Below are 22,186 nucleotides of genomic sequence, written 5' to 3' on the forward strand. Positions count from 1 at the left end.
CTGGGCCCAGGGCTGCCCCTCGCCGGGCTCACGAGGGGGTTGTGGGTCAGTCGGAGTGGTGAGGCTCAGAAGCGCTGGTTTCGGGCGCCCCCAGGCACCACCACACAACGAGACGCACGGTCTCATGGCCTCACGCGAGAGGCAGGACATGCCAGCCCCTTTCTCCCGGGGGCGAGCTGCTGGCCAGGCTCCTCCACTCAGACCCCAAACCACCAGATGCACAAACGCCCAAGGGCTTTCAACACACAAACCCAGCCTGCAACGGGCTCGGCTCCTGTGCCAGGCTCAGCCCGCGGGCGCCAGGCCCCTGACATAACCCCACGCACAGCAGACTTCTCGGGCAGCGGCTCCGCTGGGCAGCTGACGCCCGAGACAAAGGCTAGCAGGGAAGGGAAGCTTCCCCGCGGCTAATGGCCTCCCTGAGAGGCAGAGTCACGTGGCCAGATCATTCGTCACCCGCTGCAGCGGGCATGCAGCCCAGCCACCTGGCAGGGGCAGGCAGGATGGCTTCTACCCAGGTGCCGTCCTGCCGGCGGCATGAAACGCCCGTGCGACGGGCACCGGGGATCTGAGCTGGAGGGACATGGAGGGGAGGGGAGATCCTGGGTTGGACATGCTTTGGAGCAAACACGGAGCTCTTCTTTGGGTCCCTTCCAGGGCGCCAGGAGGCTCCGAAGCGCGTCTCTCCCCCCGGCGGAAGTGGGTCCGATAAAAGCTCTGACTTGTCCCACATCCTGGGACCCCCCCGGCCACCGCAAGTCCCGCTGGCGGCAGAGCGGCTGGAGGAGGAACGGGAGGCAGGCCGGGAGGGAGCGTTGAGCCAGGCCTGTGGGTGGGAGAGGAGACGACGCGGGCGTGACCGGCTCCGACTAGAAATACTGAGGCACGTCCAGCTCTCCGCCCTCCCACCTTGCCCGCACGCCCGCAAACCGACCTGAAACGGGAGGGGGAAAGGGGGTTGTGGCGGCTGTCGCTTCTTCCCAGGATGAAGATGGCCTGAAAAGGGCGGGGTTGGAGACAGGGACCCTTTCTTTCCTGCCGTTTCCCGCCTAGTGCGGCGTTGGGAACATGCTGCACAGTTGTGCTCCGAGAACTTTCTCGGCCCAAAGCAAAAAAATCTTCCCTTCTCCCAGGTCCCTTTGAGCCGTTCCAGGCTCCCGGTCGGGCCCGGCACCACCCAAACCAAACCAGCCTGCTGCGCTGGAAAGGCCCCTTGCCTCCCGGCCGCTTGCATCTCCGTCTCTTGGGAATCCCCAAGTTCTCCCTTCGCTCGGGCCTCTCCCGCAAACAAGGATGCGAGAGTGGCTCAGGGAGAGGCCTTTAATGCTCACAGCACGGTTCAGCCGGTTGCGAGCCCTGTCCTCCGTGAGACCAAAGCTGGGGGGCATGGATAGCCCAGGCACACCCGCAAAGGTACCGCGACGCTGGGGTCCTTCGCTGTCCATGATCGGAGGGTGCTGAAGGGAGCGCGGCTTCCCGCCCTCTTCCATCAGTGTCAGGAAAAGCTGGGGGCAGAGCAGCCAGGTGTCAGGCAGGGATTTCACCAGCTTTCCTGGCTCCGCTGGGGACACCGGGCTCCTCCCTTCCGTCCCTGCTCGTCTGGGCGCCAGAATACGGGGCAAGCCCCACCACCTCGCACTGCGGCAGCATCTCCTCCACCAAGATCCGGATCAGCCCCGGGGTGGGCACCGAGGGCAGGTGCGAGAGGTCGAGGCGTCGCAGGTGCCTGGGGAGGTGATGGGGAAAAGGGATAACGAAACACAGAGCAATTAGCTGCCTTGTGGCTAGGGTAACGCTGCCACGGACCCACGGCCCCCGGACCACTGGAAAGTGACTCATATAGAAAGGTTCCCCCCCCGGAGCTGGGACCAGAGGCAGATCCTTCCCCCACCCAGCCCCTGACGCCCCCTATCCCTTCAGCAAGCCCCGCTGGCCCTCTTCCAACCGGCCCATAAACCCACGGCCTCCCCTCAAAGGACGCTCAGCACAATAGAAGAGAGAGAGTCCAGGGCTGGATTTTTAAAGTCTTTCGGCTCCTCACTCCCACTGCAAATGCAACAGGAATCTGCTCCCCTGGGAGACAGGCACCAGTGCACCTTTAAAAGCCTGGCCCTGGTCCTTTGGCCGCAGGGAAAGGAGCTGGGTCTAGTGGTTAGAGCAGGGAGAAATGTGGCCCAGACACTTGGGTTCTACTCCCAGGTAGCACAGACTCAAGCAACTTGCTACTCCCTGCCCGTGCCTCAATTTCTCCGCTGGGGGGACGGGGAGACCGACGGGGGTTTGGAAAGTGCTTTGATCTCTTGGGGCGAAGGTCGGTGTCCGCACAAGCACCGCTCCCAGCAGGAGAGGCGCTGTGGAAGCGAACCCCGTGCACAGGGTGTCTTGGGTACAATCTGCGGGGAGCCGGGGCACGCGGCGTTTTCACCCCCATTGGTGAAGACCGAGCAGGTTTCCCCGAGCCCCATTAATGCGGCCTGGCCCTCGCTGGAACAGCACCTTGCGTTAGCGCCCACGTGGGCAGAACACACCGTTCTCCCCAGCCAGGGGCACCCGGGGAGCAGCCACCCACCTTCGCAGCACCCGCCCGAGAGGAGGCCCCTGCCGCCCTGCCAAGGAGGAAGGAAAGGATCTGCCCGCACCACGCCCTGCGGTGACTCATCCGCCCCAGCGGAGGCCGCGTCTCTCCTGCATGGGCCTGCGTGGCAGCGTTCCTGGTGATGCTCGTGGCCGAGAGCCGCCGGGGGCTTTTCCGGGAGTGCGTCTCAGGGCGGATCCCCTGGCTGGCGCAGCAGCGCTGCCTGAGGGGTGGAGCAGGACGAACCCTCACGCTCCTGGGCTCTTCCCGAGCACGCTCACCCGAGCAGCTCAAAGCCCTGTATGGCTGATTAGCTAGGCCACACAGCTGCCCCCGGAGGCAGATGTTAACATGCCCTCACTCACAGAGGGAGAAACTGAGGCACAGAGCGATAGTGAAAGTGAGGGATAGCGCCCAGGAGTTCTGACTCTCCCCTGCTCTAACCATTAGACCTGGAGCCCAGAACAGAACCCAGGAGTCCTGGCTCCTCTAACCACTAGATCCTACTCCCTTCCTAGAGCTGAGGGAGACCGAGCCCCTCCCCCCCCCCGCTCTAACCAGTAGCCTCCACTCCCTTTCCAGAGTTGGGGAGAGAACCCAGGAGTCCTGACTCCCAGCCACCCTACCCTCCCTCCCCGCGCTTTAATCACTAGGCCCCACTTCCCTTCCAAAGCTGGGGAGAGAACCCAGGTGTCCTGAGTCTCAGCCTGCTGCACTACCCACTAGACCCCACTCCCCTCCTAGAGGTCAGAAAATAATCTAACCACTAGGCATCACTCTCCTTCAGGAGACGGAAATAGACCCCACCCGATTCCTAATGCCCTCTGCTCTAAACCCTAAACCTCCACTCCGTCCTAAAGCCAGCTTCCGAACCCAGGTGTCCCGATTCCCCACCCCGCGCTCTGACCACTGCGCCGCGCTTCCCAGCGTTTCCACTCACTCGAGTTGGTGGAGGCAAGCCAGCCCCCGCTCCGTGACCTGGGGGCACCCAGCCAGCGAGAGCTCCTCCAGGCTGTCCTTGAAGACATGCAGCCGGCTTAGGGTCCAGTCGTCAACATGGGGGCAGCGGCTCAGGTCCAGGGACCTCAGTGCTGTCAGCTTCACTGCAGGTGCGGAAAGGGAAAGGAGGGTGGAGCTGTGGGCCCCAAACCTGGTGGCAGCCAGCCAGCCCTCCCCGCTCCGTTGGCCCCAATCTCGTTACCTGCCCAGAGGGAGAGCTTCCGAGGTGACCCCCTGGAACTTGAATTTTGCCTCCTCCCATAGGAGGTGGCACTTACCAAGCTACCTCTTGCCCGGCACCCATCTTCAGGAGGGTGCCAGGCTGTTTCCACACCCACATGACATCTCCGGCAACGGCAGGTGCTCAGCCCCTCTGGAAACCCGGCCCTTTTATCTGTCGCCTGAACGTGTGCTATGGTGCCTAGCTGCAAATATCTCCGTCGGCCAGAGATGGGGCACTAGACAGGGAGGGCTCTGAGCTACTACAGGGAATTCTTCCCCAGGTGTCTGGCTGGTGGGTCTCACCCACATGCTCCAGGTCTAACTGACCACCACCACCAGGTTGGCTTGGCAGAGACCCTGGCAGGTTTCCCTTCCTCAGCCAGAGATTACAGGTCTGTTGCAGGAGTGGGTGAAGGTCTGTGGCCTGCAATGTGCAGAAGGTTGGACTGGATGCTCCCTTCTGGCCTTGGTATCTATGCGCCTACTACGCACCCAGGCGAAGAAACGCTGGCCAAGGGTGGCAGAGGAGGTGGGGAATCGTAACTTGACGTGACACACGCGAGCAATACAGGCTCAAAGATCCGTCTGCCTGCTACTGGCAACCTGAAAAATAATCTCTGCCAGCTACAACGCGGCCAGAGATTCAACATCCACGAGGAGAGCCCCGACTCGTTCTCTCTCCTCCCCCAACTCCGGTCAGAGGCAGGGTCTCCTCACCTGGCGGATGAAATACAAGCTCCAGGGCAATAAATACCAAACCCTCGTTTTTAGGAGTGGCACAGAGAGGTGTGAGCCAGGGGACTGGGTTCTATCTAGTGTCGGAGGAACTCGGATTTGATTAGTACATGGCGGTGAATGCTGATTTCCAGCAATGGTGATCAACATGTAGAGCCAGACTAAGTACGAAAAATGCTGCTCGAGCGTTTGATTTAAGGCTAGTTACTTGGTCTGTTTTGACACGTGATGCTGCCAATTTGTGACTTCATGGTTATAAAGCTTTAACTTGAATCTCAGCATCTCCTGCCATTCAGTAACCATCGTCTGACCTCCCCAGAGTTTCCCACAACAGTGAATATTTACATCCATTTAAAAAAATTAAAAATGCTTAAAAATAACGATCAACCTTCTCCATCAAAATGACAAAATAAAACACAAGTTCCGCAGAGTCTGGTCACGTGAGATGCGTGGAACCGCGCAGCAACGGTGATGCAAAGACTATGAGACGAGCCAACGGCTGCAAGGACTGGCCTATTCCTGAGCTCAGCTGAGGGACGCTCAGAGACGGTGCCAGTGATGTACCTAAGTTCCCCATCACCTGCCATCAGGACAAAGCGGGGTGACAGGCCGCCCCTCTGCGCCATTCTGCTGCGGCTACACATGGCGCGGGGCGACTGGGAATCAGGCCGGGCGGCCGCGTGCAAGAATGAGAAGCGAGCCAAGGGGCGGAGAAAATCCAACCCCAGAAAAGACCCAAACCTCCCGCAACCAGAGACCACCCGAACCTGGCTCTGATAATCAAAGACTCGCAGCCAGGTCAGGAACCGACCCCCAGAAATTAGGGGCTGCGTCGGCCTAAGGAGAAGGGGCACTCTCCCCATCCTGCCTCCCCTTTGCCTAACGGTGGAGAAAACGAGGAAAATAACTGCAGACAAAGGGTCACACTGCTCCCCGGTTCAAGCCTTGGCAAGTCACCGCAGGGCTGACTTCGGCCCAGCATGCTGTGCTTTCCGTTACAAGGGGAACCAGCTCGTCTAACTCCAGACGGGGAAACAAAGAGCCTTTACTCTACACAACAAACTGCTGGTTACCAGGCAGCTTAGCACCATTGCAACCAGGAGAGGCCCTAGTTATGGCCCGCAGCCATTCTGCCCTGCGTCCAGAACAGCCACTCACCCTGCCCTCTGGATGCTTTTAACACCAAGTCCCCCGGCCAATGCTGGCCAAAACCACATTGGGTTTTGTCCCAATACCAGGTGGGCAAGGTGGCAAACCTCTCAAAAAGAGGGCAGTCTGGCTTAATACCCGACATGTTGCCGGGAGCCCAGATCTACGGCATGTTTTCTAGGTTTGCTGTGCTGTTTTTAGCCCCGCAGCGAGAGCCCGAGTCAGTCGGCCCAGGCTCTGAGATTCAGCACCACGGGTTCTCCTTTGCAGTGTGGACATACCCTGAGGGGCTCATGTAATCACAGGACTCCAGGTGCTGGGGCTTTAAGGACACCACCAAATCTGGCCAGACTCGCACTAAAATCCTGAGCTGGCAATAATGAGTCCTCAACAAGATCAGACCCAAAGTGACAGCTAAACACTGGACAACAGATCTCTGTGTAACCCGAGATCTGGTCTCAACAGATGGCAGCTGTGGGTCTTTGGACACATCTGATTATTTCAGACTGAGGCAGACATATGGATTAGGTTCATCAAATCATTGCCTGAGATAGCAGCTGCTTCCGACGGCCAGGAAATGGACACGCCATCCCTCCAGCCGTGCATTAGAAGCAGCCAGGATGGCATTACGAAGGATCTCACAGCAAGGTACACAACCCTCCAGCAGAGCCACCGGGAACTGCCCGCGAGGCCAAAGCACCTGCAATCGATACTAAAGCTAGCCCAAGCATGGGGCAACGGACCACCCAGCCGCTTGCCAAGGCTCCAGCCCTGCGTTTGGATCCACCAAGGCAGACGCCGGGACCAACGCGCACCCAGCCACGGGCTCAGGGCACCAGCAACTCACGGAAAAGACTGGTACGAGGCAAACACCAGGGGACCCAGATTATAAGACAAATGAGTCAGGACAGAGATTGCTGGCCCACAAAACAGGTCTTTGGGGAGCTATTACAATGAACAGCACACAAGCTGTAATATTGGATCATATTAAAGAAATTCTGTATTAAAATCACAAATGAGTTTGATTCCCCATAGTTTAAATTCCAGGGTATTACTAATTAAGCGGTCTCTTGGTTTTTGGTGCTGTTTCTCTCCCTCTAGGTGTGAAACTTGCAAGCTGCTAATTGCGTTATTACATTCTAAGACAGAGTCTGTTCTCAAAGCAATTCACAGAGAGAGAGACTCAAAGCAATACTCTGTAACAACAGAAACAGCACCCAGAAACTCCCCGCCCTTTTGTTGTATTCATTTTGTTGTATTAACAATTGTGATTAAAATAGAGATAGAGGATGTATGTGGATGGATGCTTAGTGTGGATAATAACTGAATGATCAGGGAGGTGCCAGCCTAAGAATCCAGTGTCCATTGGCTGAAGAAGGCGTCAAGTGGAAATAACCAGAGGACCCCCCCCCCCCCCCGAGGGCAGACTGGAATCCACCCAACAGCCTCAAGAATGGGAGAACCAAAGAACAAGATAACATCTTGGAGCCGTCAGGAATGTGCTATCTGCTGATTGATTCAGCAACAGCATGATGAAGCAATTCCCATAGACTGGCATAGGAAGAAATTCCTATAAAAATAGGTTTCAGAGGAACAGCCGTGTTAGTCTGTATTCGCAAAAAGAAAGACTCTAAAAAGTGAGAACTTTGGGGTCTGATTCTGCAAACCAACTTCCAGGAGCATCAGATGAGCATCTGACAAGGCCCTGCTCCCTCCTCATGTCCAGGCCACCTGGCCAGTGGCTTGGCATGAGCAACTCTAAGGCTGGTAACTATGATAACAACCTTGCAGAACCTGTGTGTGTGTGTTTGTCTGAATGAATGTGTGAATAAATATGAGATTGAATGGAATGTTATAGCTATAACTAACTGCTTACTAGGATTCTTTCTGTATTCACAATAAATGTGGTATTTTGCCTTTTCCTCTTTAATAAGATCCTGCTGGTTTTTATTTTATTGGTATAACATTTTGGTGGAGAATTGCGAAAGGGGGAATATTGGTAAAAAACCTCAGTTATCGTAAATATTGGTGTGCACACCGCCAGCTCTATTGAGCTAGGCATGTCTATTAAGTTAACCAGACCTGCTGGCCTCCGGGAAGGTAGCCGGGGACCTGCTGGCCTCCGGGAAGGTAGCCGGGGAAAAACGCATAGATTAAACTATGATTTCAGAATCTAGGCTGTGTCACTTGCTAAGTAATACCAGCAGTGACAAAGAGATTGAAATATCCATGTTAAGATGTTTAAAAGAAAACAGGGTAAGCCAGTACCAGAGGGAGGAATGGAGTCAGAAGGAACTCCAACCTCACCTTTTGTTAAAGAAATTACACCTTTTAAACAAATCCTTCAAAAATTTGGGCACAGTCCTTGGACTAAACAAGCCCTAGCTGATGTCTGCACTATTTCGGACCTAGAGGATAGATTGGCTCCGTGTATCCTCATATACAAACCTTCTCGTGCTGCCAACAGAGATGCAGCAGCAATTTGGCTGTTGTGGGAGGCCTGTAAGGTTTCTTCTCTCCGCTTGTCCTCATGTAAAGAGGAAAAGGCACAAACGGAAAAGGGAGCAGACAATTGGAAGGTGCTGGCTACAAATACTCAAAGCCAGCGGAAAATAGTGAAAGAGGCACTCCAGGAATGCAAAAAAAGAGTGAAAAAGTTCACTCTGCAGAGGCTGGAGGGAGGCAGGTGAAGGGGGAGAAGGTCCTATGTACGGCACCCCCAGGCATAATGACAAAGAGAAAAGAGAGTAAAAAAGTTAACTTTGCAGAGGCTGGAGGGAATTAAGCAGCTAAACTTTGTGAAAATGTTAAAAAGGAAAAGTGTTAGAGAAAGAGCATTCTTGTTTTCTTTGCAGCCATTCTGAAGGGAAAATGGGCCCTTTTCCAAAGGAATGTATGTAAATTAGCCAGGCAAAAATAAACTACCTGATTAAAATCATTTGACTGGACAATTTAGTCAAATTTGCTAAAAGAACATAAGGGGGTTGTATTGGAACTTAACTGCCTCAAATGTATAAAGGGAATGTAAGATGTAAAAAAAAAAAAAAAAAAAACAGAGCAGTGTGGAAGGGATGTTAAGGAAAAGAAAACGTGTACATATCTATCTGTGTGTGTGTAAATATGTAAAGTTCTAAGGACCAATTGGTTTTGTTTTTGTTTTAAATAATGCCACTAAAAATTCATTTGACTCTTTAATTCAAAGTTGCAAAACTGACAGACCTTTTTGCTAGACACAGGTAATTAGTGTTGTTTGGCTTTGGGATTTGGCATTTAACCCTTAAAAGGTAACTCACTGCTTTACAAAATTTAAAATGTTATTAAGTTGTGGCTGCAGCAGGGCAGTCAAAATCAGAAAAAAAAAATTCTGTTTTCTTTTTGTTTGTTTGTTTGGTTGGTTGGTTTTCATTTGGTTTTGTAACAAAATAGCAGATGAGAGCTGTAGTAAATAAATAAATAAATAATAAGAAATAAAAAAAGACAGTGCCCCTCTGAAGCAACAGCAGGGGTAAGGTGCACAAAACAAAAAGAAGCAATATTAGAAACACTGAGCCTTAAAATGGCTCGGAGTAATCAGACTGTCACTTTGATAAAGTCAGGTTTCAGAGTAACAGCCGTGTTAGTCTGTATTCGCAAAAAGAAAAGGAGTACTTGTGGCACCTTAGAGACTAACCAATTTATTTGAGCATGAGCTTTCGTGAGCTACAGCTCACTTCATCGGATGCATGCCGTGGAAACTGCAGCAGGCTTTATATATACACAGAGAATATGAAACAATACCTCCTCCCACCCCACTGTCCTGCTGGTAATAGCTTATCTAAAGTGATCATCAGGTTGGGCCATTTCCAGCACAAATCCAGGTTTTCTCACCCTCCACCCCCCCACACAAATTCACTCTCCTGCTGGTGACAGCCCATCCAAAGTGACAACTCTTTACACAATGTGCATGACAATCAAGTTGGGCCATTTCCTGCACAAATCCAGGTTCTCTCACATCCCCCCCACCCCCATACACACACAAACTCCTCAGGCCCTACGCTACCAGCACTCCCAGCTACCTTCGAGACACCACTGACTTCCTGAGGAAACTTCAATCCATCGGTGATCTTCCTGATAACACCATCCTGGCCACTATGGATGTGGAAGCCCTCTACACCAACATTCCACACAAAGATGGACTACAAGCCGTCAAGAACACTATCCCCGATAATGTCACGGCTAACCTGGTGGCTGAACTTTGTGACTTTGTCCTTACCCATAACTATTTTACATTTGGGGACAATGTATACCTTCAGATCAGCGGCACTGCTATGGGTACCCGCATGGCCCCACAGTATGCCAACATTTTTATTTTTATGGCTGATTTAGAACAACGCTTCCTCAGCTCTCGTCCCCTAAAGCCCCTACTCTACTTGCGCTATATTGATGACATCTTCATCATCTGGACCCATGGAAAAGAAGCCCTTGAGGAATTCCACCATGATTTCAACAATTTCCATCCCACCACCAACCTCAGCCTGGTCCAGTCCACACAAGAGATCCACTTCCTGGACACTACAGTGCTAATAAACAATGGTCACATAAACACCACCCTATACCGGAAACCTACTGACCGCTATTCCTACCTGCATGCCTCCAGCTTTCACCCTGACCACACCACACGATCCATCGTCTACAGCCAAGCTCTGCGATACAACCGCATTTGCTCCAACCCCTCAGACAGAGACAAACACCTACAAGATCTCTGTCAAGCTTTCTTACAACTACAATACCCACCTGCAGAAGTAAAGAAACAGATTGATAGAGCCAGAAGAGTTCCCAGAAGTTACCTACTACAGGACAGGCCTAACAAAGAAAATAACAGAATGCCACTAGCCATCACCTTCAGCCCCCAACTAAAACCCCTCCAACGCATTATTAAGGATCTACAACCTATCCTAAAGGATGACCCAACACTCTCACAAATCTTGGGAGACAGGCCAGTCCTTGCCTACAGACAGCCCCGCAACCTGAAGCAAATACTCACCAACAACCACATACCACACAACAGAACCACTAACCCAGGAACTTACCCTTGCAACAAAGCCCGTTGCCAATTGTGCCCACATATCTATTCAGGGGACACCATCACAGGGCCTAATAACATCAACCACACTATCAGAGGCTCGTTCACCTGCACATCCACCAATGTGATCTATGCCATCATGTGCCAGCAATGCCCCTCTGCCATGTACATTGGTCAAACTGGACAGTCTCTACGTAAAAGAATAAATGGACACAAATCAGATGTCAAGAATTATAACATTCATAAACCAGTCGGAGAACACTTCAATCTCTCTGGTCACGCAATCACAGACATGAAGGTCGCTATCTTACAACAAAAAAACTTCAAATCCAGACTCCAGCGAGAAACTGCTGAATTGGAATTCATTTGCAAATTGGATACTATTAATTTAGGCTTAAATAGAGACTTGGAGTGGCTAAGTCATTATGCAAGGTAGCCTGTTTCCTCTTGTTTTTTCCTACCCCCCCCCCCCAGATGTTCTGGTTTAACTTGGATTTTAACTTGAAGAGTGGTCAGTTTGGATGAGCTATTACCAGCAGGAGAGTGAGTTTGTGTGTGTATGGGGGTGGGGGGGGATGTGAGAAAACCTGGATTTGTGCAGGAAATAGCCCAACTTGATGGTCATGCACATTGTGTAAAGAGTTGTCACTTTGGATGGGCTATCACCAGCAGGAGAGTGAATTTGTGTGGGGGGGGTGGAGGGTGAGAAAACCTGGATTTGTGCTGGAAATGGCCCACCTGATGATCACTTTAGATAAGCTATTACCAGCAGGACAGTGGGGTGGGAGGAGGTATTGTTTCATATTCTCTGTGTATATATAAAGCCTGCTGCAGTTTCCACGATATGCATCTGAGGAAGTGAGCTGTAGCTCACGAAAGCTTATGCTCTAATAAATTGGTTAGTCTCTAAGGTGCCACAAGTACTCCTTTTCACTTTGATAAAGGTACATGAAAACTCTGTAAGCAAAAAAAAAGAAAAAGAAATAGTGACACCTTATGTAAAAATGGATCTGGATCATGTTCTAGAAGTTAAACTACAGAAGGAATGTGCATTTGCCCCAGAACATGCACAGGGAACATTGTAGAAGGGGCAAAAGAAATGCAAACATACCACACTACTTAATTAAAATGCTATTAGGGCTCCAAAGGGAGCCACCATAGGTTGGGATTTCTTTTTCAGATTGCTGTGTGTTTTGGAAGGAGAAGTTAAAAGGGATCAAAACTCTGGTGAAAGTTGATTGTGTCCCTTTTAAGATCCAGTCTCTGAGATCACTCTGAAATCTGGTCACTTTGGATGGGCTATTACCAGCAGGAGAGTGAGTTTGTGTGTGTGGGGGCGGGGGGGCGGAGGGTGAGAAAACCTGGATTTGTGCTGGAAATGGCCCAACTTGATGATCACTTTAGATAAGCTATTACCAGCAGGACAGTGGGGTGGGAGGGGGTATTGTTTCATGGTCTCTGTGTGTGTATATAATGTCTTCTGCAGTTTCCACGGTATGCATCCGATGAAGTGAGCTGTAGCTCACGAAAGCTCATGCTCAAATAAATTGGTTAGTCTCTAAGGTGCCACAAGTCCTCCTTTTCTTTTTTGCAAAGACAGACTAACACGGCTGTTACTCTGAAACCAGTCTCTGAGCTGCTGAGGGCTTTAAATCCAAAAGCAGGAAGCGGCTGTGAAAATGCAAATGACCTAAATGATAAAGGAAGGAAAGAAGGAGCAGCACAAAGGAGCTGCAGATAAAGGACCTGGTCAGCAAATTGTCTAAATAAAGAGAAAAGGAGGACTTGTGGCACCTTAGAGACTAACCAATTTATTTGAGCATAAGCTTTCGTGAGCTACAGCTCACTTCATCAGATGAACTCAAATTGCCTCACAGTACATTCTCTTGAATAGGCTACATAGAAAGTGACACTGACTATTATAAATCTTAGTGTCAAAAGGGGGATTACGTTGGATCATATTAAAGAAGTTCTGTATTAAAATCACAAATGAGTTTGATTCCCCATAGTTTAAAGTCCAGGGTATTACTAATTAAGAGGTCTCTTGGTTTTTGGTGCTGTTTCTCTCCCTCTATGTGTGAAACTTGCAAGCTGCTAATTGCGTTAGTACATTCCAAGACAGAGTCTGTTCTCAAAGCAATTCACAGAGAGAGAGACTCAAAGCAATACTCTGTAACAACAGAAACAGCACCCAGAAACTCCCCGCCCTTTTGTTGTATTCATTTTGTTGTATTAACAACTGTGATTAAAATAGAGATAGAGGATGTATGTGGATGGATTCTTGGTGTGGATAATAACTGAATGATCAGGGAGGTGCCAGCCTAAGAATCCAGTGTCCATTGGCTGAAGAAGGCGTCAAGTGGAAATAAGCAGAGGACCCCCGGAGGGCAGACTGGAATCCACCCAACAGCCTCAAGAATGGAAGAACCAAAGAACAAGATACCATCTGGCAGCACGGAGCCGTCAGGAATGTGCCATCTGCTGATTGATTCAGCAACAGCATGATGAAGCAATTCCCATAGACTGGCATAGGAAGAAATTCCTATAAAAATGGACTCTAGAAAGTGAGAACTTTGGGGTCTGATTCTGCAAACCAACTTCCAGGAGCATCAGATGAGCATCTGACAAGGCCCTGCTCCCTCCTCATGTCCAGGCCACCTGGCCAACAGCTTGGCATGAGCAACTCTAAGGCTAGTAACTATGATAACAACCTTGCAGAACCTCTGTGTGTGTTTGTATGAATGAATGTGTGAATAAATATGAGATTGAATGGAATGTTATAGCTATAACTAACTGCTTACTAGGATTCTTTCTGTATTCACAATAAATGTGGTATTTTGCCTTTCCCTCTTTAATAAGATCCTGCTGGTTTTTATTTTATTGGTATAACAGTAAGAGCAGGAGATTTCCAAGCCAGACGCAGGAGTGGCTTTACATAAATTAGAGACAAGAAAAGGGTTTTTCTCCCCATCTCTGCTCTCCAGGATTTTAGCCAGCGACTCCGGCTGGAAGGTCACAGCCACTTCCCGTGGGAGACGATTTCTCAGCCTAATAAACCCTCAGCAGGAGATTTTACCCAGATCCTCGGCCTCCACCTTCCTAGGCTTCATCTTGTCCATTAAGAACACGATCTCTCCATTGTGAGCCTGGAGAGGAGCCTGCTACATTACTGCCTCTGACTGGCTCCCAGCCAGGGCAGGATATCACATATTAAAAGGCACAGGAAGCAGGAAGGTAAAGGCCAAAGTGTATTTCAACAGCTCAAAAATTGCCGTGCTGAAATGGACGAATAGATTGTACGAGAGCGCGTGATCAGCTGGTCTGACTGTCTGTGTGCCACAAGCCAGAGAATGGCAGAGCTGTTAGACAAACACACCCCCTTGATTTCAAAATGACCAGGGCTACAGAATCCACACCCTCCCCCCCTTGGGAAACTGCTTTATTAAATTACCCTCCCTGTGAAAAATCCATCCCTGGCCTCTTCGCTGACCCCTCTCCCATCGATCTACCTCCTTCCTGACTGGTGGGCACCAGAACTGGACGCCAGGTCCCAGCCGCGGTCGCGCCAGGGCCAGACACAGAGGGGAAATACCCTCTCTGCTCCGACGGGAGATTCCCCAGTTTATGCAGCCCAGGATTGCGTTAGCCCTTGTGGCCTCGGCGTCACGCTGGGCATCACGTCAGCAGGTAAGTAGATTGGTACATCCCCGAATCACCCAGCGTCAGCACAGCCCCCTGGGATTAGTTAGTATGAAACGGGCCTGTCTTGCTTTGTATTTGTACCATCGCTTCCCTGACACACGGCAGCCATCTGAGCAGCGCTGTGTGCCCCTTACAGCACCAGCCGTAAAGACAAGAAGGGACAATCTCTGCCTCCACCTATCAATTCACGTCTCCCGAAGCACTCTACAAATTAGACCGTATGCTCTATGGGGCAGAGACCATCTTTGTATTTGTACAGCACCTAGCACCATGGGGCCCTGGGCCATGGCAAGGGTGCCCAGGCACTACTGTCAAATTAATAATGATAGCGCCCTGGGTTTCTCGTAGGAGAAAAGCATGGCCACTGCTGTTACAATAAATGTCTTATCTTTTCTCAAATGTACTAATCTAGTTCTTCCAATGATATCCTGCAGCAGTGAGTTCCACAGGTTAAGCGTATGTGGCCTGAGAAGCGTTCACTCCTTGGAGGACTCCTGGGGATGTTCAAGAGCTCAGGAATGAGGGAAATCAGCAAAATTTATCACCCCTAGCTTCATCCTTCGATCTCAAAGCTCCTTACAGAGGAGGTTGGGATCACGATTCCCATTTTACAGATGGGGAAATGGAGGCACAGAGGTGGGGCCTGCACAGCAGCAGAGCTGGGAACTCTCCTGAGTCCCAGTCCGGGGCTCTATCCACTAGGCTGCACTGCCTCCTCCATAAGAAAAGCCACTCGTTAGCCCAAATGTTTCTGTGCTTCATAGTGCCCCCAGCTGCGCCAAAGATCCCGCAGACAAATGTCCTCCGCAGAAATCCATCCATTTCTCACCTAGGTTATCCAGCCCGTTGTAGTTCAACACGGAGCCAGAGAGGTCGATGGCCACCACAGGCACGTCTCGGAGCTGTAGGAAATCGGAGCTGTACTTCCCTCGCCAGTCCACAGAGAACCAGGTCTCCTGGCCTTGAAACCTGGAAGGAGAAACGCCAGCGTTAGGAGAACTGAGCCGGGGTGAGTCAGGGCGAGTCACCCACGGAGACCCCACACGGGGAACTGGGACGTTGCCGAGGGGATTCCCCGGCCAGACCCACGTTCCCAGGGCTTGGCCAAGAGCGTCAATACCTCACTCTTCCCCTGTTGGACAGGACAAAGTAGGCTGCCGCGACATTGTCTCCGTAGATCTCCTTGGTGTAACCATAGTACCTGGCAAAAGGAGGGGGGAGGATCATAACATTTTTCAACATGAAAACGGTGCATGTCAAGGACTATTAATTATTATTATTTAACCTCAGACCTGGAGCAGGCCCCTGGTGTGCTCAGAGCTGTACACACACAGACCCTGCTCCAAAGAGGTTACGATCTACTAGAAATTTTGCCCAGAAATATACACCCGGAGTCTGTTTGTTTCCATCCGTGCGGGGCTAGAGCGTGTAAATTGGATAAGAGGAGCATGGACACTTTTTTGCTCTGTTTTTGTGCAGCGCCTGGCACAGTGGGGCCCTGATCCGCGACTGGGCTCCCAGTGTTACCGTAACAACAAACAATACGGTTTGGACTCAAATAACCATCCTGAAATTAAAAACCACTGGAGAACAAAGTCCCAACACCCAGGGCAGCTTCTCTCCCACACGCTATGCCAGGACCAGAGCAACCTTGAGACTTAATGACTCTTGTGAGCTGCTAGGAACCGGACGGAGACCCAGAAAACCCACTGACCACGCCATCAGCTGGTAACAGCTTCTAGTCCTTGGGCGCAGGCGAAGCCAGATTTTAAAGGCTCTGCAGCTCCGATGCAAGTCCCCTGCGTCATGGGTCTTGAACCCAGGTCCACAAGGTTCACGGAAGCAGCCAGACTCCAACCCTCCCCCTGCCTGGCGTCCCGACCCAGCTCAGCGCCTGGCGCCTGACTTGTAGTTCCCAACCTCCAGTTTGTCTCCTGCCTCTGACCCTGGTTCCTGACTCGTGACTGCAGATGCTGGCTCCGACTACTAGGTCTGATTGCCCACAACCCGGTCGTGACAGCTGTGCCTTTGAGGTTGGAGCTCTCCTGAGGAGAGGTGCCACAGAAGGGCTAAGTGCTCTTCTTTACAGTAGAGCCGGGCAGGAACGGTTTTCAGGTCCGGTGAGAAGTTCAAGATCTGGAAAAATTTTCTCATACAGAATCGCGACAAAAGGGCAAAATCGCCTGTACTTTCGCGAGCAGGCAAACTGAACAGGAAAATGCACTTTGACTCGGTGGAAACGTTCTCTTACTTCGGAGACATTTGCTTCAATTTTGACCCTTTTAACTTTTCTTTTAGTAGCAATTAAGTTACGTTTCTAGACCAAAACGTTGCTTACAAAAGAAAAAAAATGAAACTTGCCATTTCAAAAGGGTTTTCCAGCGTTTTTGTCCTGCTGGGAAATTCATCAAAACTGATCCTTTCCCGTCCACAGCTTCGGTTTTGAAAAATCAGCATTTTTCACCCCCCAAAAAATTTAAAAATTCCCGCCTAGCTCCGCTTTAGATTTCCCATGAGCGGTTGGTTGTGCAGGTCTCCCTGCAGGTACCCGGCAGTTCCATAACCACCACATTTACAGTCATCAGCTGCTCAGAAGGGAAAGTCTCAGAGGTTTCTCTTTTCCAGGAAGTCAAGTTCCAGCCATCCCTCTCCAGCCCCCCCGCCCCCCCTTTCTCAGCTGGGGAACACCGGAGACGCGGGCTGTACGTACACGTTCTTCCTCCGCAGGTTTCTGTAGCGAAGCTTCGCGCTCCAGCCGACGAGGTATTCGATGTCATAGAACCGGTTACAGAGGTACCGAAGGATGCCACCCTTTGGAGGGTCTGGGCAGGTGGCACTGCTGTACGGACGACGGGCACCCAGAAGGTGGGGGAAAGCCCTGCATTCCTGGAGCTGCAAGACACACGGTTAACCAGGTGAACTCCCAGAGAGTCCATCAGATTTCTAAGGCCCGGGGGTTGGGGACTGTCAATGCAAACGCCGTAAGACGGAGAGAACCCTCTGCTAATGGAAGCAACCCAATTCCTCCCCAACCCCCGCCTCCGAGAGGGCTCTGCTGGTTAGAGGTTAAATGTAGCCTCTCTGCTCCCAAGGGGAGCCAAGGGGTCAGAGCCTCACGCGCGCTGACAGGTGGAGGCCACACAGGAGCCTCTCCCAGGGTGATTTCGCTCTAGCCACACAAGAGACTCCGACTGCTGGCTACATCCGGTATGATCACTGGCAGGACACTGGATTTCACACCTCGGATTGCTGCTCACAGTATCACACCGGCAGAAGCAGCTGGATTCCCCAGTCCAGGGGAGCCGCTTTATACCTGCTTCTCATTTACAATGCTTTTTACCTGGGGAGTGGGAGCCAGGACTCCTGGGTTCTAACCCCTGCTCTGGGAGAGGAGTTTGTCTAGAGGTTAGAGCCAGGGGGGACTAGGATTGAGGACTCCTGGGTTGCTTTCCCAGTTCTCCCACTTTGCCCTCTCTGTGCCTCAGTTTCCCTTGTGTATAAAGAGTCTGAGGGTCAAGAAAGCTCAGTCCTATCCCCAGGCGGATTGCCAACTGCTGCCAAATCTGGAGCAAATCCCTTCCCCAGGCTGTCTCTACAAGGAAGCTGTATCCACCTCACAGCTTCACTCATTAGCTGCAGAACCAGAAGCTACATTTACAGGTTTTCTTAAGCTTGAAGCATCTGTCTACAGGAGAGAAGCAATTACAGCTGTGCTAGCTATAGCAAAAGCACCTTAAACTCTCCCGCTGGAGATTCTTCGGGCGGCCACAGATCTGAGCAGCTGGCCTGAGTTGAGGAAGCAAGTGACCACGAAGAGATCTTTGTTCCGGCCCTTGCCGAGAAACACCTAACCACACCCCAGCAGAGCGACTCTCCTGTGCTGGAACCACAAATGGAAGGTCTCATGGGGTTGGTTTTGCAACGTGATTAGCGAGGAGGGGAAAAAAGGAAAGCCAAGAGCTTAAATACACCCAGGCAGCTGGGAAATTGGGTCTGACGGGCGGGGTGACCATATTTCCCTGTGCTGAACACGGGACACGTGGTAAAATCACTCGTATTCAAGCGAGGTCAGTGGCAATCAGAACTACGCAGGACAAACGTTCAAACTACCACCAAGTTGACTGAACCCCTGTTAAAAGGAAATACTGCGTAGCTGGAGTCTTTATTTACCTTAAGGCTTTAGGGTTCACATGGGGAGGGGTGTCACACACACATCACCTGGCCCCTGTCTTTGCAGAACCCATCTCTTCTCCCCCTCCCCGCACTGGAAGCAGCTTGTCCCTTCCTGCCCGCAGTGTCAGAAAGGCAGCTGACACCTCCAGACAACTGCCGGCCACTGACATAACCCAGCCGCCTCCTGCCCCCTGGCGACAGCGTGGGCAGGAAGGGGTTAAGCCCTAAGGCTGCATTGTGCACCTGGGGCCAGGGAACCCGACTGCAGGGGGGCCAGAGAGGTGGCTCAGCAGGGGAGGGGGCCGAGGGAACAGAGCAGCCCTGCGCTCCCTGGGACAGGGCCCACAGCGGGAGGGGGCGGGTGAAGAAGGGGCTAAGCCCCTGCCTTGGGAGAAGCTGTGGAGCCTGCATGGGGGGGCATGAACAGGCTGGAAATTGCTTCCCCCCTCCAACTCCAGAGCTCAGCTGAGGGGCAGGGAGGCTTCCCTGTGCCAGCACTGTGCATGGCTCTGGTACATGCCGGGCTCGGCTCCTCCTGGCCAGCGCCCCAGGCCGGAGGGTCTTGGCTTTCCCGGGGCACCGGCCCAGCCAGAGGCAGTGGGGAAGGAAGGAGCCTGACAGCCAGGCTGTTGGTGAGCTGAGCGCTCGGACCAGGGGCTGGTTCTCCCCACAGCGCTGGGTGAGTGAGATGGACGAGCAGCGGGGCTGGGCGGGGGGCGAAGGAGGGAGAGGACAGCAAGAGGGGGAGGGTCGATGGGTGGGCAGCAGAGATGACACACCAGCCACTGCAGTTCATAGCGCGTAGCGTGCCGGCCGGAAACGGGCCAGGGGGCCCTGCAGGCCAAGAGCCGGCACGCAGCGGGGGCTGCGGTGACAGACCAGAAGCGGGAGCGGCTGGCCCCACACGCTCCACCTTTGCCCCGCCACCAGCCTTGCACACCCACCCCCACACCCCATGTTTCTTAAGCCAATCTCCCAACCTTTGGGGGGCTTGCCTTGTGATTTTTTTTAAATGCTTGAGGTTAGCACTGCTGAGAATCCCACGTGGTTCTCAAATACAGAACTCCTTTCCTTTATTCTTTGCCTTTTTCACCTGGCGGGTTAAGGTTTTATAAGTAACTGCAAAAATTAAGCAGGCTGCAAAGACTTTGGCCAAGAATCCACTTCTTCACCTGAGGAAGTTAATGTCACAAGAACAGGGGCTTGGTCCTGAAGTCATGAGGAGGTTTGTCAAGGCTGACGCGTCCTTCACAGCACAATCAAGGCTTGTTTGCTACCATCAGTGCAAGGAGACACAGCTCACCCATGCATTAAGTCTTCACATACAACTAATTTAACACCGAGACCATCAAATCAGTGCTTTAGGTCACTACCGACCAGGGCTGAATTCAACTCTTTGACCCAGCGATGAAAAACACCAGGTCCCGATCCGGGACACTCCTGAGCTTGTCCCAAAGAGATCTAGTGACATCTACTGGCTGGCGCTCTCAGCTCCCTCTTCCCCCGGAGGGATTTCACATTTCAAATCCAATTCGTTAAAACCCTTCTCCCTGAGCCTACCCTTCTCAGCAAAGGACGCCAGAACGTTTCTCAGCCTCCGTGGACGCACGTCACTCACCAACAAAATGCAGCCCCCTCTGGACTGGAAAACAGCCGCTGTTTCAAAGGGAAACTGTCATGGTGATATTTGGCCCCAAAAATATTTGGGGGGGGGGCGGGGGGAAGAGCTCCTGAAAAGCCATTTTTATAAGCGATTCCAAAGGAGGCAATTTTAAACAAAGGTTGGGCTTGCCGGGGGCCCTCCAGGTACAGTCCACACAACAGGGCAACATGACCAGCCAACAATGGCTCTTGCAGGGACACGGACTAGCAACCGACATGACACTGATGCCAGGCGGGCGTGGAGAAGGTCGCTGGCTGCCAACGCTGGGATCTGCTTCCCAAGGCCCGGCTCCGACAGTGAGGCCTGTGGACCCGGAAGCTGCCACCTGGACATCGGGTCTGGTATTTGAGGTCGCAGGGACCACGGGCCCGTCCCAGATCCAGCTTCTGGGGCCTTCTCTACGCTATGCTACCATGGGTCCTTTTCACGACCTCGTGCTGCTCACCGGACCCCAGCGCTGGGGTCACCCTCTGGCTCTGGGGATGGTTTTGAGCAGCCTCGCGCCCGAGCGGCCCCCTACCGCAGCCAGTCGCCCACCGATGAGCGAGGCAGGGTTGGGCCCCCGGCAGCACGCGCCCCCGGGCAACGCGGAAACAGCCCCAGGACGTTTCCAGGGCCCAGCAGAGCCAGAGGGTCCCGGACGACGAGCCGGCCCGGCTGGCACAGGGTTTGCGGCGCACTCGGACCAGGGACCCGCTCAGACGGAGCGGTTCGCTCCGAGGAGCCGGCCCAAGGGCTGGGGACCCCAGGGGGGCCCACCATGGGGGGAGGCCAGGACCCGGGCGCTGGGGACCCCGGCAGGGGGGGTTATGGGGGTGGGGGAGGCCGGGACCAGAGCGCTAGGGACCCCGGAGGCAGGGGGTTATGGGGGGGGGGCCGGGACCAGGGCGCTGGGGACCCCGGAGGCAGGGGGTTATGGGGGGGGGCCGGGACCCGGGCGCTGGGGACCCCGGAGGCAGGGGGGTTATGGGGGCGGAGGGGACCGGGACCAGGGCGCTGGGGACCCCAGGGGGGGTTATGGGGCGGAGGAGGCCGGGACCAGGGTGCTAGGGACCCCGGGGGGGGGGTTATGGGGGCGGAGGGGGCCGGGAGCAGGGTGCTAGGGACCCCAGAGCGGGGGGGGTTATGGGGGGGGGCCGGGACCAGGGCGCTGGGGACCCCGGCGGCGGGGGGGGGTTATGGGGGCGGGGGAGGCCGGGACCAGGGTGCTAGGGACCCCGGAGCGGGGGGGGTTATGGGGGCGGGGGAGGCCGGGACCAGGGTGCTAGGGACCCCGGAGCGGAGGGGGTTATGGGGGGGGGCCGGGACCCGGACGCTGGGGACCCCGGCGGCGGGGGGGGGGGGTTATGGGGGGGGCCGGGACCAGGGCGCTAGGGACCCCGGGGGGGGTTATGGGGGCGGAGGGGGCTGGGACCCGGGCGCTGGGGACCCCGGAGGGGGGGGGGGATTATAGGGGCGGGGGGGCGGGACCCGGGCGCTGGGAGGGGGCGTTACAGGGGCCCCGGGGGGGGCGTTAGGGGAGCGGGCGGGAACCTGCCCCCCCCCGGGACGCTCTGGCGCGGGCGGGGCCGAGGCGCGCGGACATGTGCCCCCCCCGCCCGACCTACCGCCCTAGGCGCCGCCATCTTGGATCGGCCACGTGACTCCCGGCCCCGCCCGCGGAGCGCCCGGACCCTTCCCGCTCCGCCCCGCCCTCCCGTTTAGCCCCGCCCCCTCAGTGACCTGGGGGTCCGGGACTCCTGGGTTCCAGCCCTGGCCGGGGGGAGGGGGGGATCCTGAGCGCTATTTGCAGCGCTGACTCCTTGTGCGCCCCTGAGCCCCTCGCTTCCCCACTCCGTGCCTCAGTTTCCCCCCACCCCTGCCTGGGGGACGCGCTCCGGGCTCTTGCCCCGCGGCACCCAGCCGA

General features: G+C 53.8%; 1 protein-coding gene across 4 annotated transcripts; it reads right to left on the reverse strand.

Annotated features, from left to right (window-relative positions):
• Positions 1-1,306: 1,306 nt before the first annotated feature.
• DMAC2 (distal membrane arm assembly component 2) lies at positions 1,307-21,957 on the reverse strand. 4 transcript variants are annotated; one of them, XM_073322220.1, is made up of 7 exons: positions 19,790-20,205; positions 18,177-18,324; positions 17,155-17,336; positions 15,565-15,645; positions 15,274-15,413; positions 3,516-3,678; positions 1,307-1,726 (listed from the first exon to the last, which is right to left on the reverse strand). In XM_073322220.1, exons 1-7 carry the CDS (start codon positions 19,834-19,836, stop codon positions 1,528-1,530), a joined length of 960 nt encoding a protein of 319 aa, XP_073178321.1. In that variant the 5' UTR covers positions 19,837-20,205; the 3' UTR covers positions 1,307-1,527. The 4 variants fall into 4 exon arrangements, with proteins under 4 accessions (XP_073178321.1, XP_073178323.1, XP_073178322.1 ...); XM_073322222.1 differs by lacking the exons at positions 18,177-18,324; positions 19,790-20,205 and adding an exon at positions 21,888-21,957; XM_073322221.1 differs by lacking the exon at positions 15,565-15,645 and having other exon boundaries at positions 19,790-20,207.
• Between the last annotated feature and the right edge of the window lie 229 nt (positions 21,958-22,186).

Source organism: Lepidochelys kempii, chromosome 23 (assembly GCF_965140265.1).
Source record: "Lepidochelys kempii isolate rLepKem1 chromosome 23, rLepKem1.hap2, whole genome shotgun sequence".
Classification (NCBI taxonomy): Eukaryota; Metazoa; Chordata; order Testudines; family Cheloniidae; genus Lepidochelys; species Lepidochelys kempii.

What these genes read in the sequence shown, in the direction of transcription:
- DMAC2 (XM_073322220.1), bottom strand. Translation starts at nt 19,836, where the DNA reads ATGACTTCAGGACCAAGCCCCTGTTCTTGTGACATTAACTTCCTCAG. An exon ending in TCCAACAGGGGAAGAGTGAG is followed by an intron (nt 15,414 to 15,564) that starts GTATTGACGCTC and finishes TTCTCCTTCCAG; the next exon opens with GTTTCAAGGCCAGGAGACCT. An exon ending in GCTTGCCTCCACCAACTCGA is followed by an intron (nt 1,727 to 3,515) that starts GTGAGTGGAAAC and finishes TCACCTCCCCAG; the next exon opens with GCACCTGCGACGCCTCGACC.